The following is a 19,825-nucleotide window of genomic DNA, read 5'->3' on the forward strand; positions in this document are numbered from 1 at the left end:
ACACTGGCTGCCTCCCTCTTTATTCATTAATTAGAGATAGGATCCATAGAGAAACTCACCGGTCACAACAAAATAACAAGCGACCGTATCAACTCATCCAACCATCCCCTGAACAGATCTCAGCCAAGTACCAGCACGTGTGCAGCATCGCAGGTGTGAATCTGCATCCCATAGCACGGCTACCAAAGGGAATAAACAAGTCCCAATTTCCTATTGTGTTGTATCAGAATGACCACCATCATCGGGCCTTCAGTCTCTCTGCCCCCACCCTTTGGAACTCCATCCCCAGTCCCTCGCCTCCTTCAAAGCATATCTCAAGACCCTCCTCTTTGACTGTGCATTCGGTCACTCCTAACCGTGCCCTCCCCGATCCCAACCCCCTGTTCGGGTCCAAATCCCCGATTGACCTTGGGACGTCCTCCGGACGTGAAAGGCGACTTACAAATGTAATTTGTTGTTTTTCAACTTGGACGCTGTTCTTGAGAGGTTACATCAAAAAAGTGATTGCTGCCTCAACCCATTTTTACAAATGTAAGTTCAAAGAGCAAGCTGTGTATTAAATTATTAACATGGAGAAACACTGCCTCAGGAATCTGAACACAATCTAGGCTGACAATCTAACACAGTGCTGGGAGCTGTGATGCATTGTACAATCTCACTCGGACTCTACCCTGCGTGAAGGCCGCTTATAAATGCAAGTTGTAGTTGTTTGAGGTGTCGCTCTTTGGATGAGACCGAAATCACGTCTACCCATTCAAGTGGAAGGCATTATAACCAAATGTAAAGATTATTATTACAAATCAGCAAAAACATTACAGAATACGGATAGCTAAGAAATGGGATAAATTTATTTTAAAAAGGCTTGAATGGCTCCTTCTGGGCAGGAAATTTCCATTTCTACACATTTACTTCACAAAATATATTTGAGTGCAGTAACTTATTAGGGTAATGTCTCAGATGTGCAACATCCATTTAAGAGGTAGACATTTGAAAAAAATGTTAGTATGAACTAATATTAGATGTATGCAGTAGACTTGATTATATATACTAATCAAGTAAGATATTGCACTGACCCAGCCTCTCAGGGACCAACATCTTTTCCTCTCGCCAGCAGGTTGTGAACCTTCTTTATCAATTACCTCTGGTTTCAAGAGTACAAAATTCTTAGTACACTTACAAATGACACTCAGTTTTCTATATCTGAACAGATCGCCAAAAACAACCTTATCATCGTAGCAAGATGGGTGAAACCCATGCCCTTGCATTCTCAACTGAAAGATAAACTGGTTTATTCTGTAAACATATTATTTCCAAGCGTAGATGCCACACTTCACATGAGGTAGGTATTTATGCAAAATACCTTCTGTTGGGTGACTGATTGTTAGCAAACTCTCCACCCCCACCCCCCTCCCCCATTGACTGCAATCATTACTAGTCATTCCTCTTTGATCAACAACCAGAAACAGCAAACTCTTTGAAGCACACTCTCAACGCAATGTAAACAGCTCCTTGTAATTTTTCCAAACATATGCAAGCTGTATGAGAAAACCAGCACAGTGTGCAAATATGGAACAACATAAACCATTAAGAATTACAAAACAGCTACAAGTTTATATATAACATTCATATAGCGCCCCTCACGCAGGGTAACGTCCCAGAGTGTGTGTCTAGCTGTGGGGAGGGAGGAGGTGACCATAGGAATGGTCGAAGAGAAAGGTTTTCAGACACGTGATAAATAATAATAAATAATAAAGGCAGTAAAGCTAATAGACTAACCAGATTCGAGCACATTCCTTCTCACCCAAATCCAACAAAAAGGTGTTCTTTATTGAACTGAACGCAGATTTCATGAACAATATCACTGAGACAGATGTTTGATGAATAGTTTATGTGGCAAGCTCGGAACGACAGCTGCAGAATGGCATTACCTGGACAAACATTCAAAAATCCAGGGCTTGGGATCTACCTTGACGCTATCCAGGCAGGTAAGGATCTGCTGCTGAAGCTCCTCAATTTGAACTGGTGAAACCACCACTCACTGGGTAGGGAGAGGTGTGTGCCTAAACTGGCAGAGGAGGGTCACAATGCTCTCACACATTTCATGCTGAGTTGGGCTGCCAATCAGGGAACCAACAAGGAGGTTCAGGCACCTGCTAGCCACCTAGCGATGGCTCCAACATGAGATTGTCAATTATCTAAACTACCCAGTGACTATCATCTGGGGAAGGGGGTGGTCCACGACGCCATCCAACTTGAAGGGCACTATATCATTGCAAATTGTTGTTGCTGGTGTTTAAGGATCCCTTTGTGGCTTAGGAGGCTTGAAAGTGATGCATCTGGCAATGGAAGATCAGAAAAGAGTTGTTCCTCTGTGACTATCTTATTATTGCTGAAAGTTTCAGTGCCAGTCATATCCACAGTACTCCAAGGCCCTGCTGATGACAGACCAGACAATCTGACCTGTCCTCGGGTCTTAGTAGGGAGTCCAGTCACTGAGGGCTAGGATTCTTCTCACTCAATTTCTATTAACCCTGCAAGCCAAAGCTTACATAGCTAACGCAGTGTTGTCCTAAGTGGACAACCAGCAGGAAAATAAACAGTGTTACTCTGGGGTCCCTAAGCCTTGGCACTTGCCAACCAGAGTAATACTTTCCAGGATAAGGAAGAGTGCGCACCCTCCATTTTAGACAAAGAGAGATATTCATTTTTATTTGGATACTCTTAAGCATAGCAATGGGTTTCTGAGTGTGTGAGATTCCCAGCTGACCCAAAAAATCCAACTCTTAGTATCTTTCCATCCCATTTATCTGCTATATTTTTTAAAAAGCACACAAAAAAAATTACTAAAAATCTTTCAATAAGAGGGCATTCCCAGCGTCAATACTAGAATGTACTTAGTTCTTGACAAACTAGCCGGGACCACTTGTCTCACATAATCCGTCGAGATAAGACAGCAATACACAAAGACTGATCAGCAAACAAACACAGGTTTACCTTGCGGTCGTATCACTTGAATTACTCAATCTGAGTAAGGCAAATTCTCTCCATTATTCTTTATCACAGTTTAATGTATTAAACCACATTATTTCATCAGACACCTTATTGCATTATTTCCTTCATTGCACAGTGGTCCATACAAATTCACCGCATCTTATTCCCATCGTCGAGATTAAATTTTGCCCACAAAATATACACTTTACAGTATGTTCCTCGAAGGACTTTGAGACGTCTCAAAGGTGTGATAAGGCACAACATCAGATGCAAGGATTAATTATTAGTAATAAAAATTCACATTCCTTCGCAAACCCCATTGCCGCAAAGCTGATTCCAACAGAGAATTGGGGGAAATAATCCACAGGACCCTACAGAAATCTGTTAAAAAAAGGTAAACACACACACACACACAGAGCTCTGTAGATCCACACCATAGATTTACTCCACAACTTCATCAAATCCAATTTAACATTATTATAAGCGCTTCGTGATGTCCTTCCAGTGTAACTGTATGTGTTTCTCTCTCTCTCTCTGTGTGTCTCAGTCAGGAAAACCTCCCTCTCCAACTGCCCTTTAATACATTTAAATTACTCGTTACCAGTGAGAGCCGCCGGTGTCACATGTGTAACGGGGCTCCTCGGCAGCTCCAACCCCGACACAGCCCCCACCCCCGACACAGCCCCCACCACAGCCCCCACCCCCCGACACAGCCCCCACCACAGCCCCCACCCCCCGACAGAGCCCCGACACAGCCCCCACCCCCCGACACAGCCCCCAACCCCCGACACAGCCCCCACCACAGCCCCCAACCCCCGACACAGCCCCCACCACAGCCCCCACCCGGTGCTGTGGCCACAGAACTCGCTCACAAGGAACCTGGTTGGTCACCTCACCCTCGGCACAGGCTCTACCCCCCACATGCCCCGCCCCCCCCCCGGGCCCCGCTCCCCCCCCCGACACAGCCCCGACACAGCCCCACCACAGCCCCACCCCGACACGGCCCCGCTCCCCCCCCCCGGGCCCCGCTCCCCCCCCCCCCGGCCCGCCCCCCCCCCCGGCCCCGCCCCCCCCCCCCGGCCCCGCTCCCCCCCCCCGGCCCCCTCCCCCCCCCGGGCCCCGCTCCCCCCCCCCGGGCCCCGCTCCCCCCCCCGGGCCCCGCTCCCCCCCCCCGGGTTACCTCTCTCTCTCTCTCGGTATCGGCGGCCGCTTCCCCTCAGACGCGGTTTGAGAGCCGCACCGGAAGTAGACGTGTTTCTCTTCACAAGCACCGGAAGTACAAAGCGCGTAGAGGCCGGATATCCGGTGGGAGCGCTGAGCGGTTCCTTCCCGCGTGCGGTTTGGTCGCCGGTAACGTAACTCGTGGCGTTAATGGTCACGACAGGTAACCCCCCCCTCCCCTCTGATCCCCCTCCCCTCTCTACTCCCCCTCTCTCTGCCCCCTCCCCCCTCTACTCCCCCTCTGCTCCCCCTCTCCCCTCTGCTCCCCCTCCCCCTTCTCTCTCCCCCTCCCCCCTCTCTACTCCCCCTCCCCCTCTCCCCCCTCTCTCTACTCCCTCCCCTCCCCCTCTGCTCCCCCTCCCCCCTCTGCTCCCCCTCCCCCCTCTCCCTCTGCTCCCCCTCTCCCCTCTCCCTCTCCCCTCCCCTCTCCCTCTCCCCCCTCTCCCCTCTGCTCCCCCTCCTCTCTCTCCCCTCCCCCTCTGCTCCCCCTCCCCCCTCTGCTCCCCTCCCTCTGCTCCCCCTCCCCCCTCTCCCTCTCCCCCCTCTCCCTCTCCCCTCCCCCCTCTGCTCCCCCTCTCCCCTCTGCTCCCCCTCTCTTCCCCCCCCACTCCCTTTTCTCCCCCTCACTTCATTTCTGTTTCGCGTGTCAGTCCGCCTTAGTTGTTAGCCTCTTGTCTCTTGAGTTTGAAGGTTGGGGGTGGGGGGGGGGAGGGGTCGGCACTTTGAGTTCATGGTCTGGTTGATGCACTGAGTTCTTGCCTTTAAGATCCTCTGTTACCAGTGGAAATGAGGAGTTTCTCACGACAATCCCCAGATAATATTTAAGTTAATATTCGCTTAACGGACACCCGAGACATTGCTGTGTGCAAATTAGCTGCTGTGTTTGCCAACAAAAATGCACCTTCCACTCAATCCATTGGAGATGTGCTCCCAGTGCGCAAGGTGCTGTATCAAACACAAAGGTTATTATTAATAATCTTACCCTTATCTATAAGACGTTCAGACTCTGTAAGTACAGAATTATGTTATTGTTTAGTTCAGGTGTTGCTAAATTTAACTTTAAAAAATGTGACTATTAAATATTTTTTCATCGTTGAACTTAGATCTTCAGAGTGAAACACTCAGTATGGAGGCTCTGTCCAGCCCTATAGCTCTCGGTGTCTTGGCTGGTGTCGGGTGTGGTTTATGCCTGGGCTGGATGCTTCGTGGACGTTTTTTCCGATCGTTAAAAGGTCTAACTACTCCCCTGGGACAGGGAGGGCTAATGGAGACGAGCACCATGGGGGAGAGTGGAGAGTTTAAAATGGTCTTGGTAGTTCGCAATGATCTGAAGATGGGAAAGGGTAAAGTAGCAGCTCAGTGCTCACACGCTGCAGTCTCTGCGTACAGACAGCTCCAGAAACGGAATCCCGAACTGCTCAAACAGTGGGAGTACTGCGGGCAGCCAAAAGTGGTCGTCAAGGCCCCAGATGAGGAATCTATGATTGATCTGTTGGCTCACGCCAAAGAGCTGGGGCTCAGCGTGAGTTTGATTCAGGACGCTGGCCGTACTCAGATTGCACCTGGTTCACGTACTGTCTTGGGGGTTGGTCCAGGCCCTGTGGGGCTCGTGGACAAGGTGACAGGGCACCTGAAGCTTTACTGAACCTTAGTTACAAGTGAATTGTACTGTGGGTTCCCAATGGACGTCCTGGATTCGATCTGAAGGAGTTGGCAAAGGCAAAAATGATAATGAACGCTTCTCTGAATGGGCTCTGAATCCCCATCCTCCTGTTTATCTTTATTTACAAGACACTGTTGCAGTGCCTTTAATCATCCATTTTGTGTTGAATAGAGTACAGTAGATGTGCAGGATTGACAGCTGCAGGCTTGTCATTGTTGTATCAACTCCATCATGCTCAATCCCAACGATGAGATGCAAGCCACACTGTGAAGGGAAAGGTCCTGCCAGCACATCCACTCCAGGCTGTTCAGCATGAAACAAATGCACTCCAAAGGGAAGCTCATTTAGAAAGTACATGAGACTGTAAACTCACCCTGAGCCTATCTTTGCAAGTTTACTGTTTCCTTCAGCACGTAAACTCTGGACAGACAGCCAACCCAAGCAAGAATTTACCAACCAGTTGGCATGAAGTGTCCAGGGGACCAAATGACTGGGGTCTTGGCCACGCTATCACGAACCTCTGCACAGTTTAAATCTCAGGGTGGCAAACCATGTTTTATGAATTTATAATATTGAACTTTTTTTGGCTTGATTTTAAATGAATTGATGCAAAAAATTAAAAGGTAGCTTTTGTCAATTCTGCAGTAATAAATTGTTTTTCCATCCATTAACTAAAATTTAAAAGGTGGCTACTGATGTATGCTGAGAAACAGTTTCTCATTCTTTAACTTTTGACTTAAATGAGCACTAGCCTCACAAGTGAGAGGACCCGGGCTTGATTCCTGAGCAGGGCGAAACCTTAGGCAATATCTTTACTCCACACGCCTGTTTACCTAGCAGTAAGTAGGAACCCGGTTGTTAACAACAACAAGATTACATTTGTATAGCGCCTTTCACGTTGGGAGGACGTCCTGAGGTCCTGGACACAGTACAGCATTTCAGACCCGAGCTCGTGTCGGGGGGAGAGGGGAGGGGAAGGGGGGTTAATTGATTGGCAGATCATTTTCTGGGGTAATAATCCCTTAAAAAAAAGAATTTGATCACTCAATCTACGACTGTTTGTGAGACACTGCTGTGCGCAATCAGTTGCCAAGTTTGAGTGGGATCACACTGAGCAGCTTATTAATAGTTAAATACAGCACACAATCTCTTACCCTCAATGAACATCTGGATCCAATGGTACAGGCATTGAGAAAGCTGATATCAGCACTGATGAACTCACTTGTTAAAGAACATGGTGGAAAGTTGGGGGTGGGAAAAGGGTTGTTAGGGAAGAAAAGTAATGCATTCCGTCCTCGTGGGTTTACACACATTTATTCTGCAATCCAATTTACTATTTCTGGCTTTTATTTTTTCAAAAACCCATTAACCACTATAAACATGTCCAGTGAGAGGAAAAAAGTTAATGATTTCTAAAATTGTAGTTAATTGGTCTAATTATCTTTGGCTGCTGCCATTTTCCAGTTATTAGTTCTGAGAATTGGAAATTATTCCCACTGCATGAAGGTCACCTTCCTGCCTATGACCTCTTTCTCAGTATATTGAAGTAGAAAGAACAGAAGATCGTGTGTACATTTGTACGGTAGGATCTGAATACATAAAGATAACAGAAAACCCTGACCAATTGATGAGACCAACAGTGGACTCTGTAATAAATAGTCCTCATTAAAATGACCATTATTAATATTAAAATGTTCCAGTACATGTCCAATATTGTGATTATCTACCATTTCTTAGCATTTTGAAAAAGGTGAAATCTTATGTTTCCTCATTTCACACGATTCTGTTTACCTTGCAGTAAGTGGGAACTCGGTTGTTAGTTGATTGGCGGATCATTTCCGGGGGTAAAAATCCCCTAAAAAATAATTGGTTCACTCAATCCACGAGTATGGGACAATGCTGTATGCAATTGGCTGCTGCGTTCTGCCCACAAAGTATACAGTCAATTCACTTTACAGTATATTGTGGAGTCCTGTAGCTCAGTGGTTAGAGCACTCGCTTTGCAAGTGAGAGACCTGAATTCAATCCCCGGCAGGTCGGGGCGAAACCTTGGGCAAGTTTCCTTACTCCACACAGAGCCTAATAATAATCCTCCAAAACCAAAAACAATAATAAATTGGTCATTTTCAATCCACGACTGTTTGTGGGACATTGCTGTGCGCAATTGGCTGCCACGTTCGCCCACAAATATAGTCAATTCACTTTACGGCATATTCTGTGAAACGCTTTGAGATGTCTCGAAGATGTGAAAAGCGCTATATCAAATGCAAGTATTATTATATTCAGTGAAGCGCTTTGAGACGATGTGATAAAGCGCTACATCAAACGCAAGTTATTATTATTATCCCATTCACAGCTGTTTGGAACTCGAAGAATGGATGGATTGAATATAACATAGCAGGGAAAGGAATTAGCCTCCACTGAGTTTCATTCCTACTTTGTCTTTTAATTCTAATAGATATTTCAATTAATATTAATTTCCTTCTTGATGTGCCAAGTGGGAAGGATGCCCCAATTCATGTCCTCCTAATGCTGAAGGCTCTGTAGGGCAATTAGCATTTCTGAAACCAGCTCACTTCATATTTGACTGCCCTCCTTGTGGAAAAGCAACAACTGTGCAAGTTTATTTTAACTACTCAAGTTTGTTACTGAAGTAGAATTAACTGCATGGCTGATACACACTTACCAGCAATACAAGAGCGGTGCTACTTAGCATTACATTTAATAATAATAATAATAATCCTTGCATTTGATATAGCGCTTTTCACGTCGGGAGGACGTCCCAAAGCGCTTCACAGAACACACAGTAAAGTGAATTGACTGTATATTTGTGGGCGAACGCGGCAGCCAATTGCGCACAGCAATGTCCCACAAACAGTCATAGATTGAAAATGACCAATTTATTATTGTTTTTGTTTTGGAGGGATTATTATTAGGCTCTGTGTGGAGTAAGGAAACTTGCCCAAGGTTTCGCCCTCTGCCTGGAATTGAACTCAGGTCTCTCGCTTGCAAAGCGATTGCTCTTAACCACTGAGCTACAGGACTCCATTTCATTACAAAGTACTGGATTATAGGTTTTCATAACAGCTGTCCAACTAGGATTGCCTTACCCAATATAGCCTCAGCTCATAGGTAAATGTATGTATCGCCCAGGATCACACTCACCCATGAAAGGAAGACCTTCTTGAATACTTTCTTCAGTGTTGGCAAACATCTCAGCCAACCTGGATTCTGTCTTTATCCAACATACGGTTTCCAGGCAAACCACTGCTGCCAGTAATGGAACTGTACCTTAGCACAGACTGCCTCCAGGAAAATTGCTTTAGGATTTCAGCTTCCAAAAAAAACTTCAATTAGCAAAATTACATTTCCAGTTTGAAACACCATGAGCGATACAGTAATATCCAGTTATACCCACTTATGTGGAACCTGTTTGTCGCTATCCTGCTTATATCAACCCCAAAACGTGAAGTTCCAATCCCTTTGCACATTAATAAGAACAGAAGAGCATAAGAAATACCAGACAAAAAAAACCTAACGTCCATCTCGTTTGGGCAGGCGCTCTGAGACTACGCTGCATGGACGGCAGTAAATAAGTGCAAGTTGTTATTTTTTTCTTCCTGCTTCAACCGTCTCCCTCAGGAGCCTGTTCCACAGGTTCACTATTCGCTCACTGAAATAGTGTTTGTGTAGATTTGTTCTGAATTTCCCCCCTTCAATCGCAGCTCTTAATATTTTGGACAAGTTGAAGCAGCCGGTCATGATCTATATTGTTTTGCCCCTTTAGAATCTTAAAGACAGCAATCATGTCACCTCTCAATCTTCTTTTCCAGGGTGAACAAACGCAATTTACTTAGTCACTCATAGTCCAGGCCTTCCATTCCTTCAATCATTTTGGTTGCCCTCCTCCATCTTCACAATTCTCTAATATCATTTTTATACTTATACAGTACTCAATACTTAAATATGGTCTCACCAATGATTTATAGTAACGTGCAGAGTATTAGTAGTCCTATAGCTTATTGGTTAGAGCACTCGCCTCACTCGGCTTTGTTTGCCAGGCGGGATGAAACCTTAGGCACGCTTCCTCACTCCACGCGCCTCAGTTTACCAAGCAATGAGTAGGAATCTGGTTGGTGGTCAATTGGTAGATTGCTTTCAGGGGGTAATAATCCCTTAAAGAAAATAAATTTGGTCACTCAATCCATGACCGTTTGTGGGATACTGATATGCACAATAGCCTACTGTGTTTCACCCACATAGTCAATTTGTGGAGTACTGTAGCTTAGCAGTTAAAGCACTTGCCTCGCGGGCGAGAAAACCTGGGTTCGATTTCCAGGCAGGGCGAATCGTTGGGCAAGTTTCCTTACTCCACACGCCTCTTTATCGAGCAGACAGTAGGCAACCCGTTGTTTTTTGATTGGTGGATTGCTTTTCCAAGGGTAATAATCCCTTCCAAAAAAAATTTGGTCACTCAATCCACAACTGTTTGTGGGACACTGCTGTGCACAATTGGCTGTTGCATTTCACCCACAAAATATAGTTAATTCACTTTACAATATATTCTGTGAAGCACTTTGAGACCTCTTGAAGATTTGATAAGGCAATATACTAAATGCAAGGATTATTATTATTCACTTGACAGTATATTCCGTGAAGCGCTTGGAGATGTCTCAATGATGTGATACAGCACTATGTCAAATGCAAGGATTATTATTACTAAAAACTTTGTTGATATCCTAAGTATCTTAAACGACTTATTTTTCTTGGGACTAATTTAGTAAGTTAATGAAATTTTTATAAAGTAAGGAAAATCCATGTAAATAAATAGTTCAGGAATTTCAATTAAATGTATGTCTATTTTTTAAAATAAATCAATGAAAATGCATGTAAATACATGGTACAGAAATTTTAATTACAGAATATCTAGTCTGCTTGTTACTGCCTAGGTCAGCAAACACGTTCGTGTTGATAAACACAAATGGTCCCTGACGTGTTGACATGAGTGGGTAGGAATGCATCACCTTTCAGGAGAGAGGAGAGTGGGATTGATTTGCTCTTTTCAAAGAGCTGGCACAGACACGAGCCGAATGGCCTCCTGTGCTATATAATTCTATGTCAGAGGCTCAATGCACTTAATGCTAGATGGGCATCTCAGCTGGGGGGGAAAAACAAAAGAACCAAGAAGCAAAGGGTAAAATTAATCTTTTTTTTAAGGATAGTTAAAACAGTGAACAGTGCTTGAGGTAGAATCTATATTGGCTTCAAGAAGAAATCTGAAACCTCATAGCCAGTAGAGAGTAGGTCTTTTGCTCTGTTTTTATTGTTCTATAGAACTTGAGGGTTAATAATAACTACAAAAAAAACTTAACCATCCGGAAATCACTGCAAGAATGTCTAGAGATGTTGAATTTTAGTTCTTGGAAAGTTGTGGTTAAGAAAATGGTGCACGGAGAAAGTACTCAAACAGCCAATCTAGTGAATGATCCTTTGTGCAGTTAGGGTGCACCATTGAGCTTCTCAGACATCAGCACTATAAAGTAAAATAACCCTTATTTTTTTCCTTCAGATTAAGGGTCATCAACAATGAAATAAAACAGAAAGAAGGATTAAACACATTTCACCAAAAGTCCACAGTCCTGTAATTTTATTTCCAATTTGAATATCATTTCAAATTGCACAAAACAGATGGGACAGTTTTTAATCTGTACACTCAAAGACAGTGACCTAACACACCACAATATCCAGCATACGCGAGACCTTAGCACAGGGTTGGATATACACACATACACACATCAGATTTCGGTTTAGGGAGTTTGTCAAAACAATGGTCCCGTATTATCAGCACTGATATAGCATGACAGAGGTCATCCGTAACCGCAAAGGAGTGAGCAAATGGAATAGTAGAAACTTAAAAATCTCCATATAGATTAAACAGAGCCTGCATAGATTGGGAAGAGTTTAAACTTGGTTATCAGTTGCCTGAACTTTTTTTGTACGTCTTCAAAATGAAACTTTACAGAACACGCTATAAATTTCCAACGTTTAGATCATGTTGTTGGGTGCACTGTGATTAGTGTTTTTTGCTTAACATCTTACAAGTAATTAATGGTACTCCTGTACTTAAATTCTGCTAATATCATAGCTTTATATGAATGCGATTTACTGCATTTAGACAGCCCACAAGCTGCTTACAGACAGTTTTTGAGATACTACACTGGAGTCTGGTCACTACAGAGTGCAAATTAAATTCTTTACAGACTTTTGCAGGACGTTAAGTTTGCACTGTGAGCTTTTAAACATGACAACCATTCCCCTTTTTTAAAAAAAAAATCACAATCTAATTAATGTGGAATGTGAAAGATGAATTAGACAGCTGTGATCCAAACGTTTATAACTCGAAAAAAAAACAAGACTGAAGTCCTTCATGACGTACAATTGAATACAAAGAACTTTGTTTTCTCTTCCCTGTTGCAAGGTGTTGAAGGAAACCGGCAGGGCTGGCAGATGCTGAGCAGGCGGGCAACTCAAACTAGTACATTACATGGTATACCCGTATGTTCCCGGTGGAGCATATGTTTGTGCTCCATGTCCACCGTAACCATAGCCGTAAGCAGCCTGTGGAGGGACGCTAACACTGGGTCCAGCCGTCAACATGAGCTGTGACTGACCTGTACAGAAAGAGTACACAGTTAGTGTTCTGCTAAGGGCCCTTCTTGAAAGACGATGCCGAAGGATTAAAGGAGGAAAAACTATTAGAACTGCTCAAACGCAAGCGTTTTCAAACATCCACACCTCAATTGTTTGAGACGTACTAATGCTTTGCAACAATATCATAGTGACTACATCTAGAAGGAGAAAGCACTGCAGTTATGTTAATATACTTCTCCAAGGAAGCAAATCAGCAAAGCACCAAAACAATCTACATTCTCTAGATATAGAATCTGAACTAATCCCATTAAAGATTAAAATGTGCTGTTTTGCCACTTAATTGATGGAACACTTCACTACTCTCAACAGACCCAGGCAAAAGAAAGGAATATCCTACAACTCCTTGGTACCCCTTTGTCAAACAGACGAAGCTGATTGTGTCCCATGAAGGGAGTGAATTTTAAGAATTTCTGAACTATTAGAATGCTGACTTTAAATTTATAATCAAGGAATCTGTGTTTTGTTAACATTTTAGCATTAGGGAGAACTAAATATGTATTTTAATGGTTGTGGGAAAGCTGCTTGGTAGGCAAACCAATCTGGTCAAGTTATAATTTTTGCATTTAATATAGCACCTTATCACATCTTCGAGACATCTCAAAGTACTTCTAAAGTCAAATCGAAAGGCAAGTAAGGCAGTAAAGTAGGTACTGTATGGCCTATGTACTTCCAACCACCTTACAAAATTTAGGTTTTCTTTAAGACTATCTTTGAACCTTCACTGTATACAAGTCATTTCAATGTAGGTTTAAGTATGTGAAGTACATATATTCAGAAAAAGATTCTGTGTATGCCAAACACTTCACTAACCATAAACGATAGGTGTCGTCTCAGTAGCCTGCTCCTCCTCTTTCCTCAGAGATTCAGATGCATCCAATTTATCCACCTGAAAAAATCCAAATACCAATGAGAAATATTTCTCCCACCGAGTCGACTTCTGCTGAATGTAGAAGGAAATGCCTGGTTTCAAATTCAAAAACGTTTCCAAAAAGAGGCAAGAGGAACCATTCAATGGACCGCAGTAAGCAATGTGAACTCATGACGACATTTACAACAGCCTTGAAATTTTCCAGAGCAATTTTAACCAAACTGAAAAGCTGACAGCTGTACGTTTCTCCAGTTACTGAACAGACAAGAGGATTAGTCCTGTCCAAATAACCAAGGAACATCCATTACAATAATGTGTTAAAAATACAACATGCAGCAGCCAGGGGTGATGGTGGTGCATGCCAATAACCCAAATCCCTATTCTGGGGCAATCCAAAGGGAGGCAACATGCAGTTGTAACACCAACAAAGGCTACTCTTGGGCTCCTACCAGCCTCTGGAATGGGAGCAGATTGCATGATTAGTGAAAACTGAGAATCAGGGAAAGGGCAGGGGGAGAAAAGTATTGAGAAATGTCTACAAGTTGCCAGTTTACCATTAAGTACCCCACACGAACCTTACCCAGAGAAAAGCAGATCCGAGAACTAGATTATTTTGAAGTTAAAACTTCATGTTGTATCAGATATGAATTCAATCACTACTGAAAAAGTTTCTGCAAACAATTAAATAAGTGGAGTAAATGCCAGTTTAAATTCCAACCATGATCACAAATTCCTGTACTTGTTTTACTGTATGACTCTTTCCAATGTCCTCCAGATCACTTCAGTTACACCACATTAACCTTCGCCCACCCTTCCTAAAAAACGAAGTTACCCCAGGCAAGTTAAATTGTTAATTGGTCTGTTGAATTAGTTAAGCTCAGCAAAGGTGCAATTGCTCTTGGAGCCCCAGGTTAGGCAGCGGAAGTAAGCCAGGGATTTCTCTAGTCAGGAGCTTAGGTGTGATGTGTCCTGCAGTTGAATAGCTTTGACAGTCTAGACCAGTCACTACTGTGAAGTACAACAGGGGAAATGGCAAAAAAAAAATGAATCCCCAGTAGAAAGTAAAATTTAAGAAAGGGAAAGCTAGCAAAGCTTTTTTTTAGAAAAACCAACAAATCTCCTTAGATTACTAGAAATTCAACTAAAAAGCCAGGCTGTTCAGTCCTCAAGGACTTTCACTTTTTTTAAAAAATGTATCTACCCAAACTCAGGAATGTTAGTAAAGACTGCGTCAGTCATGGAATGTAGGAAAAAATGCCGACTTAATCAACTGTTACATGCAATGTTCACAATTTGGACTTTATCCATTGAATGGTTCCCCTCCCCCAAGCTTGTGTTAATATTAAAACAGATGTTACTGTATTAGTCGGAGGTATGCAGAGAGAAATCAAATCAATACATTAATTGAATGAAGCAAGCCAATTGCTTTGGTCAAGGAAACAGGATCTCAGCCCCAATCAGCTACTTGCATAATCAATGCATCTCCAAAGTGGAACTCCACTGTAAAGCTTGAGCAACTAGCAGTTTAAACATTTAGACTTGACAAGCATAAATAAGCATAATCATTTGTTTTCCACGTGTGATTTAAATTGTATTTTTGTGTTTAAAATACTTCAAATCACAATTAGCACCAAGCAGTTTAAATATCAGATGGCAGGCCCTAGGAGAGTTATTTGTTTGTTGATAATCATGCATTTGGGGACTTGAGTTTCCTCATGAATAATCCTTGCAATTGATATGGTGCCTTTCACATTTATGAAGATTTCTCAAAGTGGGTCACAGGATATGCTATAAAGCGGATTGACTATTTTGTGGACGAAATATGGCAGCCAGTTGTGCACAGCAATGTCCCACAAATAGCCGTGGAATGAGTGACCAATTTTATTTGCGGGATTGTTAGCCAGGACATAGGGAGAAATTCCCTTCTCTTTTTTGAATACTACTATGGAATCTTTAACAGGCAGACATCTCTTGGTTTAACAACTCATCCATCCAACAATGCAAACCCCAAGCGCTGTATTGAATTGTCCGATTAAGACTATGCGATTCCAAGTCCCAACGTGGGGCATGAACCCACACACAACCTTCTGACTGAGAGGTGAGAGTGTTACCACTAAGCCAGGCTGACACATGAAGGCATACACTTCAAATGGAGGGAAGTTAAAAACAATAAACAAAAGTGTATATTTGACTGCAAAAGTTTGCAAATAAATGCAATTTCACTGTGAAGAGCAAGAATAAGAAATACTCTTAACTATTTCAAAGAACCACTTAGCTATAGAGGTAGCACAGTTCTTATGAAAGTCATCTAGTGCAGTTGCTTATTTTTGAAACATCAATTTCTTTTGAACAAAACTGGTTTCAGGAACCATTGTCCATATGTATAGGGACACCAGCTCCAAAGCCAGCCCCAATAAGCATGCAACTATAGCTTTCACAATGGAAACAAGTGAAAGCATTGCAGGTCCAGAAGGTCCCAGGTTCAATTTTTGGTCCATAGCACAGCAGCAATTGGGATACTATAAAAATTTGCCCAAATGTCCTCATCAAATAATGAGAAAAAAAAACTAAAACGGACATTCCCTATGGTCAAAACCCATCAGCATCCACTGTCCAGGATCCTCCACAAATTGTCATTTCAGTCAAATACAAATCTAACAAAGTCCACACCTTTTAGGGACGAGTTCCCATCTTCAGAAAGAACGCATATAGTATGATCAGCTACGCAGGTCTTTCTTTCAATTAAACTAGATTGTGACAAGTCGAGATATTTTATCCATTGAAAGGGACCTATATTGTTAATAGTTTCCTTTGAACTGGTTGTCCAATGTTCTAAACACACACTAGGACCAAACGTCCAATTACTACATTAAGAAATGTTGATCCAAGCTGATAAAAGTACATTTAAATATGCCATCAAATGGTGCAATTAAGCAATTAGTACATTATAAATTTGTTTAACCATTTCATCTGAATACTTCAGATCACAGGATTTCACCTCGTCAGTCAACACTCGTAAGAGTTCAGCGGAACAGCAACTAATGCAGAGATAAGTCAAGAAAGTGCATCTCAAATACTGTACTATTCTGCAGAAATTAGTCTGTTTTTTGCATTCCTGTCCAATTTCTATTGTTCTGGCCTTCACAATGAACATGTTATGCATACCGATTAAGAGGAAAACTATGCAAAAGCCGAAAATAGCAGGGAGTATTTTAGATGGATTGATTCTTCTCCCAAGAGCTTAAGCCTATCCATGAATGTACGGCTAGAGACTCTGGGGGTATACGAGAAGAAAGCTTAGTTGAAAAAAAAATCCTCTAAGAGGGGCTGCAGGACATGAGGCCAATTAGCAACCATTAACACTAAAATTGACAGTTCTGAATCATATTGAAGTGTTATGCAAATAGCTTTGCATTATCATGGCCATAAGTAAGTTTCAAAGGAAAATGTACAAAGGCTTACATTAACAAGGAGTGGGGCAACCACTTGCACTTATATAGTGCCCTCCACGCAGGGTAGAGTCTCAGAGCTTAGCAGTGGCGGAGCCTGACTCCGAGCCGGGTGGAGGTGGCTGTAAGCATGGTCGAAGAGAAAGTTTTCAGGCAGGACTTGAAAAAAGGTGAGAGAGGAGCCTAGGAGGAGGGGATTGAGGGAGAGTGTTCCAGAGTTTTGGGGCATAGTGGCTGAAAGCGCTACTTTTGATGATGGGGAGGAGGGTGCGAGGGCTGAGTAGGAGACCAGTGCCAGTCAAGCAAAGGTGCCGGGTGGTAGATTGGGGAGTGAGGATGTCGGAGAGGTAGGACAGTACCAGGGAGTGAAGGAATTTAAACAGGAGTGTGAGGATCTTGAGGTCGATCCATTCGGTGATGGTGAGCCAGGCCAGAAGATGTGGGTTTGGTCCGGGTAAGTATGTGGGCGCAGAATTCTGAATTAGCTGGATCTTTTGAATGGTGGAACTGGGGAGACTAACGAGGAGTGTGTTTGAGTAATCCAGGTGGGAGGTGACAAACACATGCACGAGGATTTTGGCTGCATTTAGTGTAAGGAATGGTTGGAGGCTGGCTATGTGAATGAGGTGGAAGAAGGCGGTCGTGGTCAGGGACCAGATGTGGGGGAGGAAGGACAGCTGGGGCTCGAACTGGATGCCTAGATTGCGCACCGGTTCGGTGAGTGTGAGCCCAGGGAGGTTGAGGAGTTCAGATCCACAGGAGTGAAGACGTTGATGGGAGCCAAGGAGTATGGCTTCCACCACATTCAGCTGCAGGAAGTTTACACTCATCCAGGCCCTGATGTCTGCCAGACAAGCTGATAGAACATCGGTGGACCTGGAGTTGGGACTGGAGGAGGCAAAGTAGATTTGTGTGTCATCCGCATACATATGGAAGTTTCCCCTGTGTCTGCGGATGACATCGCCCGGAGGGAGTACATAGATAACGAAATGAAGAGGACCAAAGATGGAGCCCGGGGTACCCCGCAGGTGACTGGGTGGGGGGAGAAACCATTTACCAAGATGAAATAGAGGCGATTGGTTAAGTAGGACTCAAATCATGCAAGTGTGATCCCACTAAGGTAGATGAGGGAGAAGGTGGTGGAGGAGGATAGCGTGGTCGACTATGTCAAACCAGAGAGAAAACGAGGAAGCCCTGATCACAGATAAAGACTGCTTGTGACGTTGATAAGCGCTGTCTCTGTGCTGTGAGCAGGGTGAAAACCAGACTGCAGGGGCTCAAGGAAGGACTGGAGGGACCGAAGTTGACCTGCAACAATGTGTTCCAGGACTTTGGCAAGGAAGGGTGGATTGGAAATGGGACGGCAGTGCAAGAGATTAGAGGGATTGAGGGTGGGTTTTTTGAGGAGGGGTGTGATAACAGCAGTTTTCAGGGTGAGAGGAACAGAGGAGAGAGACTGGCTGACCATGTCGACCAGCAGGGGTGAAAAGGAGTTGAGCGATCAGCTGCTGGTTGGGGAGTGGGTGAATGCAGCAGGTGGCGAACTTCATCTGGGTGATTGTCGTTGAGAAGGAAGAGGGAGAAATGGGGGCAAAAGGAGTGTAAGGAGGGGTGAGTGGCAAGTGCCATGGCGGAGGGAGAAGGCAGTCTCGGTGGGGTGGAAGGGGACATGGGGGGGGGGGGGTAAGGGGAGGACTGTGTAGTCAAGCGGATGTTTTCAAACTTTGAGGCGAAGAAGTCTAGGGCATCTTCGCACTTGGCATTTGATGCGAGGATAGAGTAGGCGCACGGAGGTGGTGGACGGTGAAAAACAGCGTCTTTGGATTGTTGTTTGCCTCCAGGACGACTTTGGAGTAAACGTCAGTTTTGGCCTGTGAAAGAATAGATGGTGGATGCAGAGGAGCTCAAGCCACAGCTGGTGGTGAATCGTGAGGCTGGATTTCTGCCATCTGTGATCGAGCATCCAGGTTTGTGTTTTGAGTGAGCAGGTGGGTTTGGAAACAACCCTGGATTTCAGGGGAGCCAGGGAATTGAAGGGCAATGATGGAGGGAGACTTAGAGGCCACCTAAGCTTAGCAGTCATGTCAATATTCAGAGTTTGGCAATATTATACGTTAAATACAACCCTGATCAAGAGCAAAGGAACTATAACAGGATCTCAATTTTACAAATATGGCATATAAACAGCTAGTTTCATGTTCAGTTTAAAATGGAATTTAGTTTGACAACTAATCTGTTCTTTACATACCCCTTGTTAATAGCAGTTAGAGAAAACAGAACAGGAACTGCGGCATGAAGAGAAAGGGTTTTCCACACAACTGCAATTTTAAAAGTCAGACATGCTCGTTATGGTTTATTTTAATTGTCGTGTGCATGAAAAAGAGGCAAAAGTACTGAAGCAAAAGTGAAAGTCGAGATGGTTCTGCCAGACAGGCTTTCCAAAAGCACACATGCAGCCAAATAGCGATGCTTCATGACCTCGAAAGTGATGTCATCGCAAATGGAGTTGCAGAAGCTCGTTTTTAAACACCACAGTTCAGTTACCCGTTTTTCACACACACTCGAGTGGCTGGAAGGGGCCACTGAATGTGTACCTACAATGCACTGCTGTTCTTTCCCTAAAGTTCCCCTGGAACCTTGAGAGGGCACTATGTTCATATGAAACCAGTTATAAAATTCCAGCTGCTTATTACTGATTGTAATAAATCAACTTCCAATTGTTTGGAACACAGGTAGAAAATCAGTTTTCTTTACTGCATTAATGTTAAAACTTACAAGGCCATCCTCGAATGGGCAGAAAACACGATTTAAATTTTCAGAATGGGACCACTACAGGAACTTTCACCTCTTTGAAAGCAGTGCATGGAATAGGCTGCATTATGAACCCCCTCAAACTACACTCCGTCCATCAGAACAGGTTAA

The 19,825-nt window shown here is 43.7% G+C and overlaps 3 protein-coding genes across 8 annotated transcripts in view; 1 reads left to right on the plus strand and 2 right to left on the minus strand.

Annotated features, from left to right (window-relative positions):
* Window positions 1–4,262, minus strand: part of vmp1 (vacuole membrane protein 1) — a 68,487-nt gene extending 64,225 nt beyond the window's left edge. Inside the window, exon 1 of one of the 2 annotated variants that reach the window (XM_042338375.1) lies at window positions 4,176–4,262. The gene's annotated coding sequence lies outside the window, so the exon portion shown is untranslated. Of the gene's footprint in view, window positions 1–4,171 lie in introns of both variants that reach the window. The other variant, XM_042338374.1, reaches the window with a different exon arrangement.
* Window positions 3,240–6,512, plus strand: ptrh2 (peptidyl-tRNA hydrolase 2). Of its 3 annotated transcripts, none has more exons than XM_042338378.1 (2): window positions 3,240–3,385; window positions 5,316–6,512. In XM_042338378.1, exon 2 carries the CDS (start codon window positions 5,339–5,341, stop codon window positions 5,855–5,857), a length of 519 nt encoding a protein of 172 aa, XP_042194312.1. In that variant the 5' UTR covers window positions 3,240–3,385; window positions 5,316–5,338; the 3' UTR covers window positions 5,858–6,512. The 3 variants fall into 3 exon arrangements, with proteins under 3 accessions (XP_042194312.1, XP_042194310.1, XP_042194311.1); XM_042338376.1 differs by lacking the exon at window positions 3,240–3,385 and adding an exon at window positions 4,276–4,375; XM_042338377.1 differs by lacking the exon at window positions 3,240–3,385 and adding an exon at window positions 4,285–4,341.
* Window positions 6,513–11,507: 4,995 nt separating this feature from the next.
* LOC103186909 (clathrin heavy chain 1) overlaps window positions 11,508–19,825 on the minus strand; it is a 62,607-nt gene continuing 54,289 nt past the window's right edge. For all 3 annotated transcript variants that reach the window (XM_042338867.1, XM_007906175.2, XM_007906176.2), the window contains 2 exons: window positions 13,397–13,472; window positions 11,508–12,546 (listed from right to left, as the gene is read on the minus strand). In XM_042338867.1, coding sequence (XP_042194801.1) covers window positions 12,416–12,546; window positions 13,397–13,472 — 207 coding nt within the window. In that variant the 3' untranslated portion in view covers window positions 11,508–12,415. The remainder of the gene's footprint in view (window positions 12,547–13,396; window positions 13,473–19,825) is intronic.

This window comes from Callorhinchus milii, unplaced genomic scaffold (genome assembly GCF_018977255.1).
Source record: "Callorhinchus milii isolate IMCB2004 unplaced genomic scaffold, IMCB_Cmil_1.0 Scaffold10, whole genome shotgun sequence".
Classification (NCBI taxonomy): Eukaryota; Metazoa; Chordata; class Chondrichthyes; order Chimaeriformes; family Callorhinchidae; genus Callorhinchus; species Callorhinchus milii.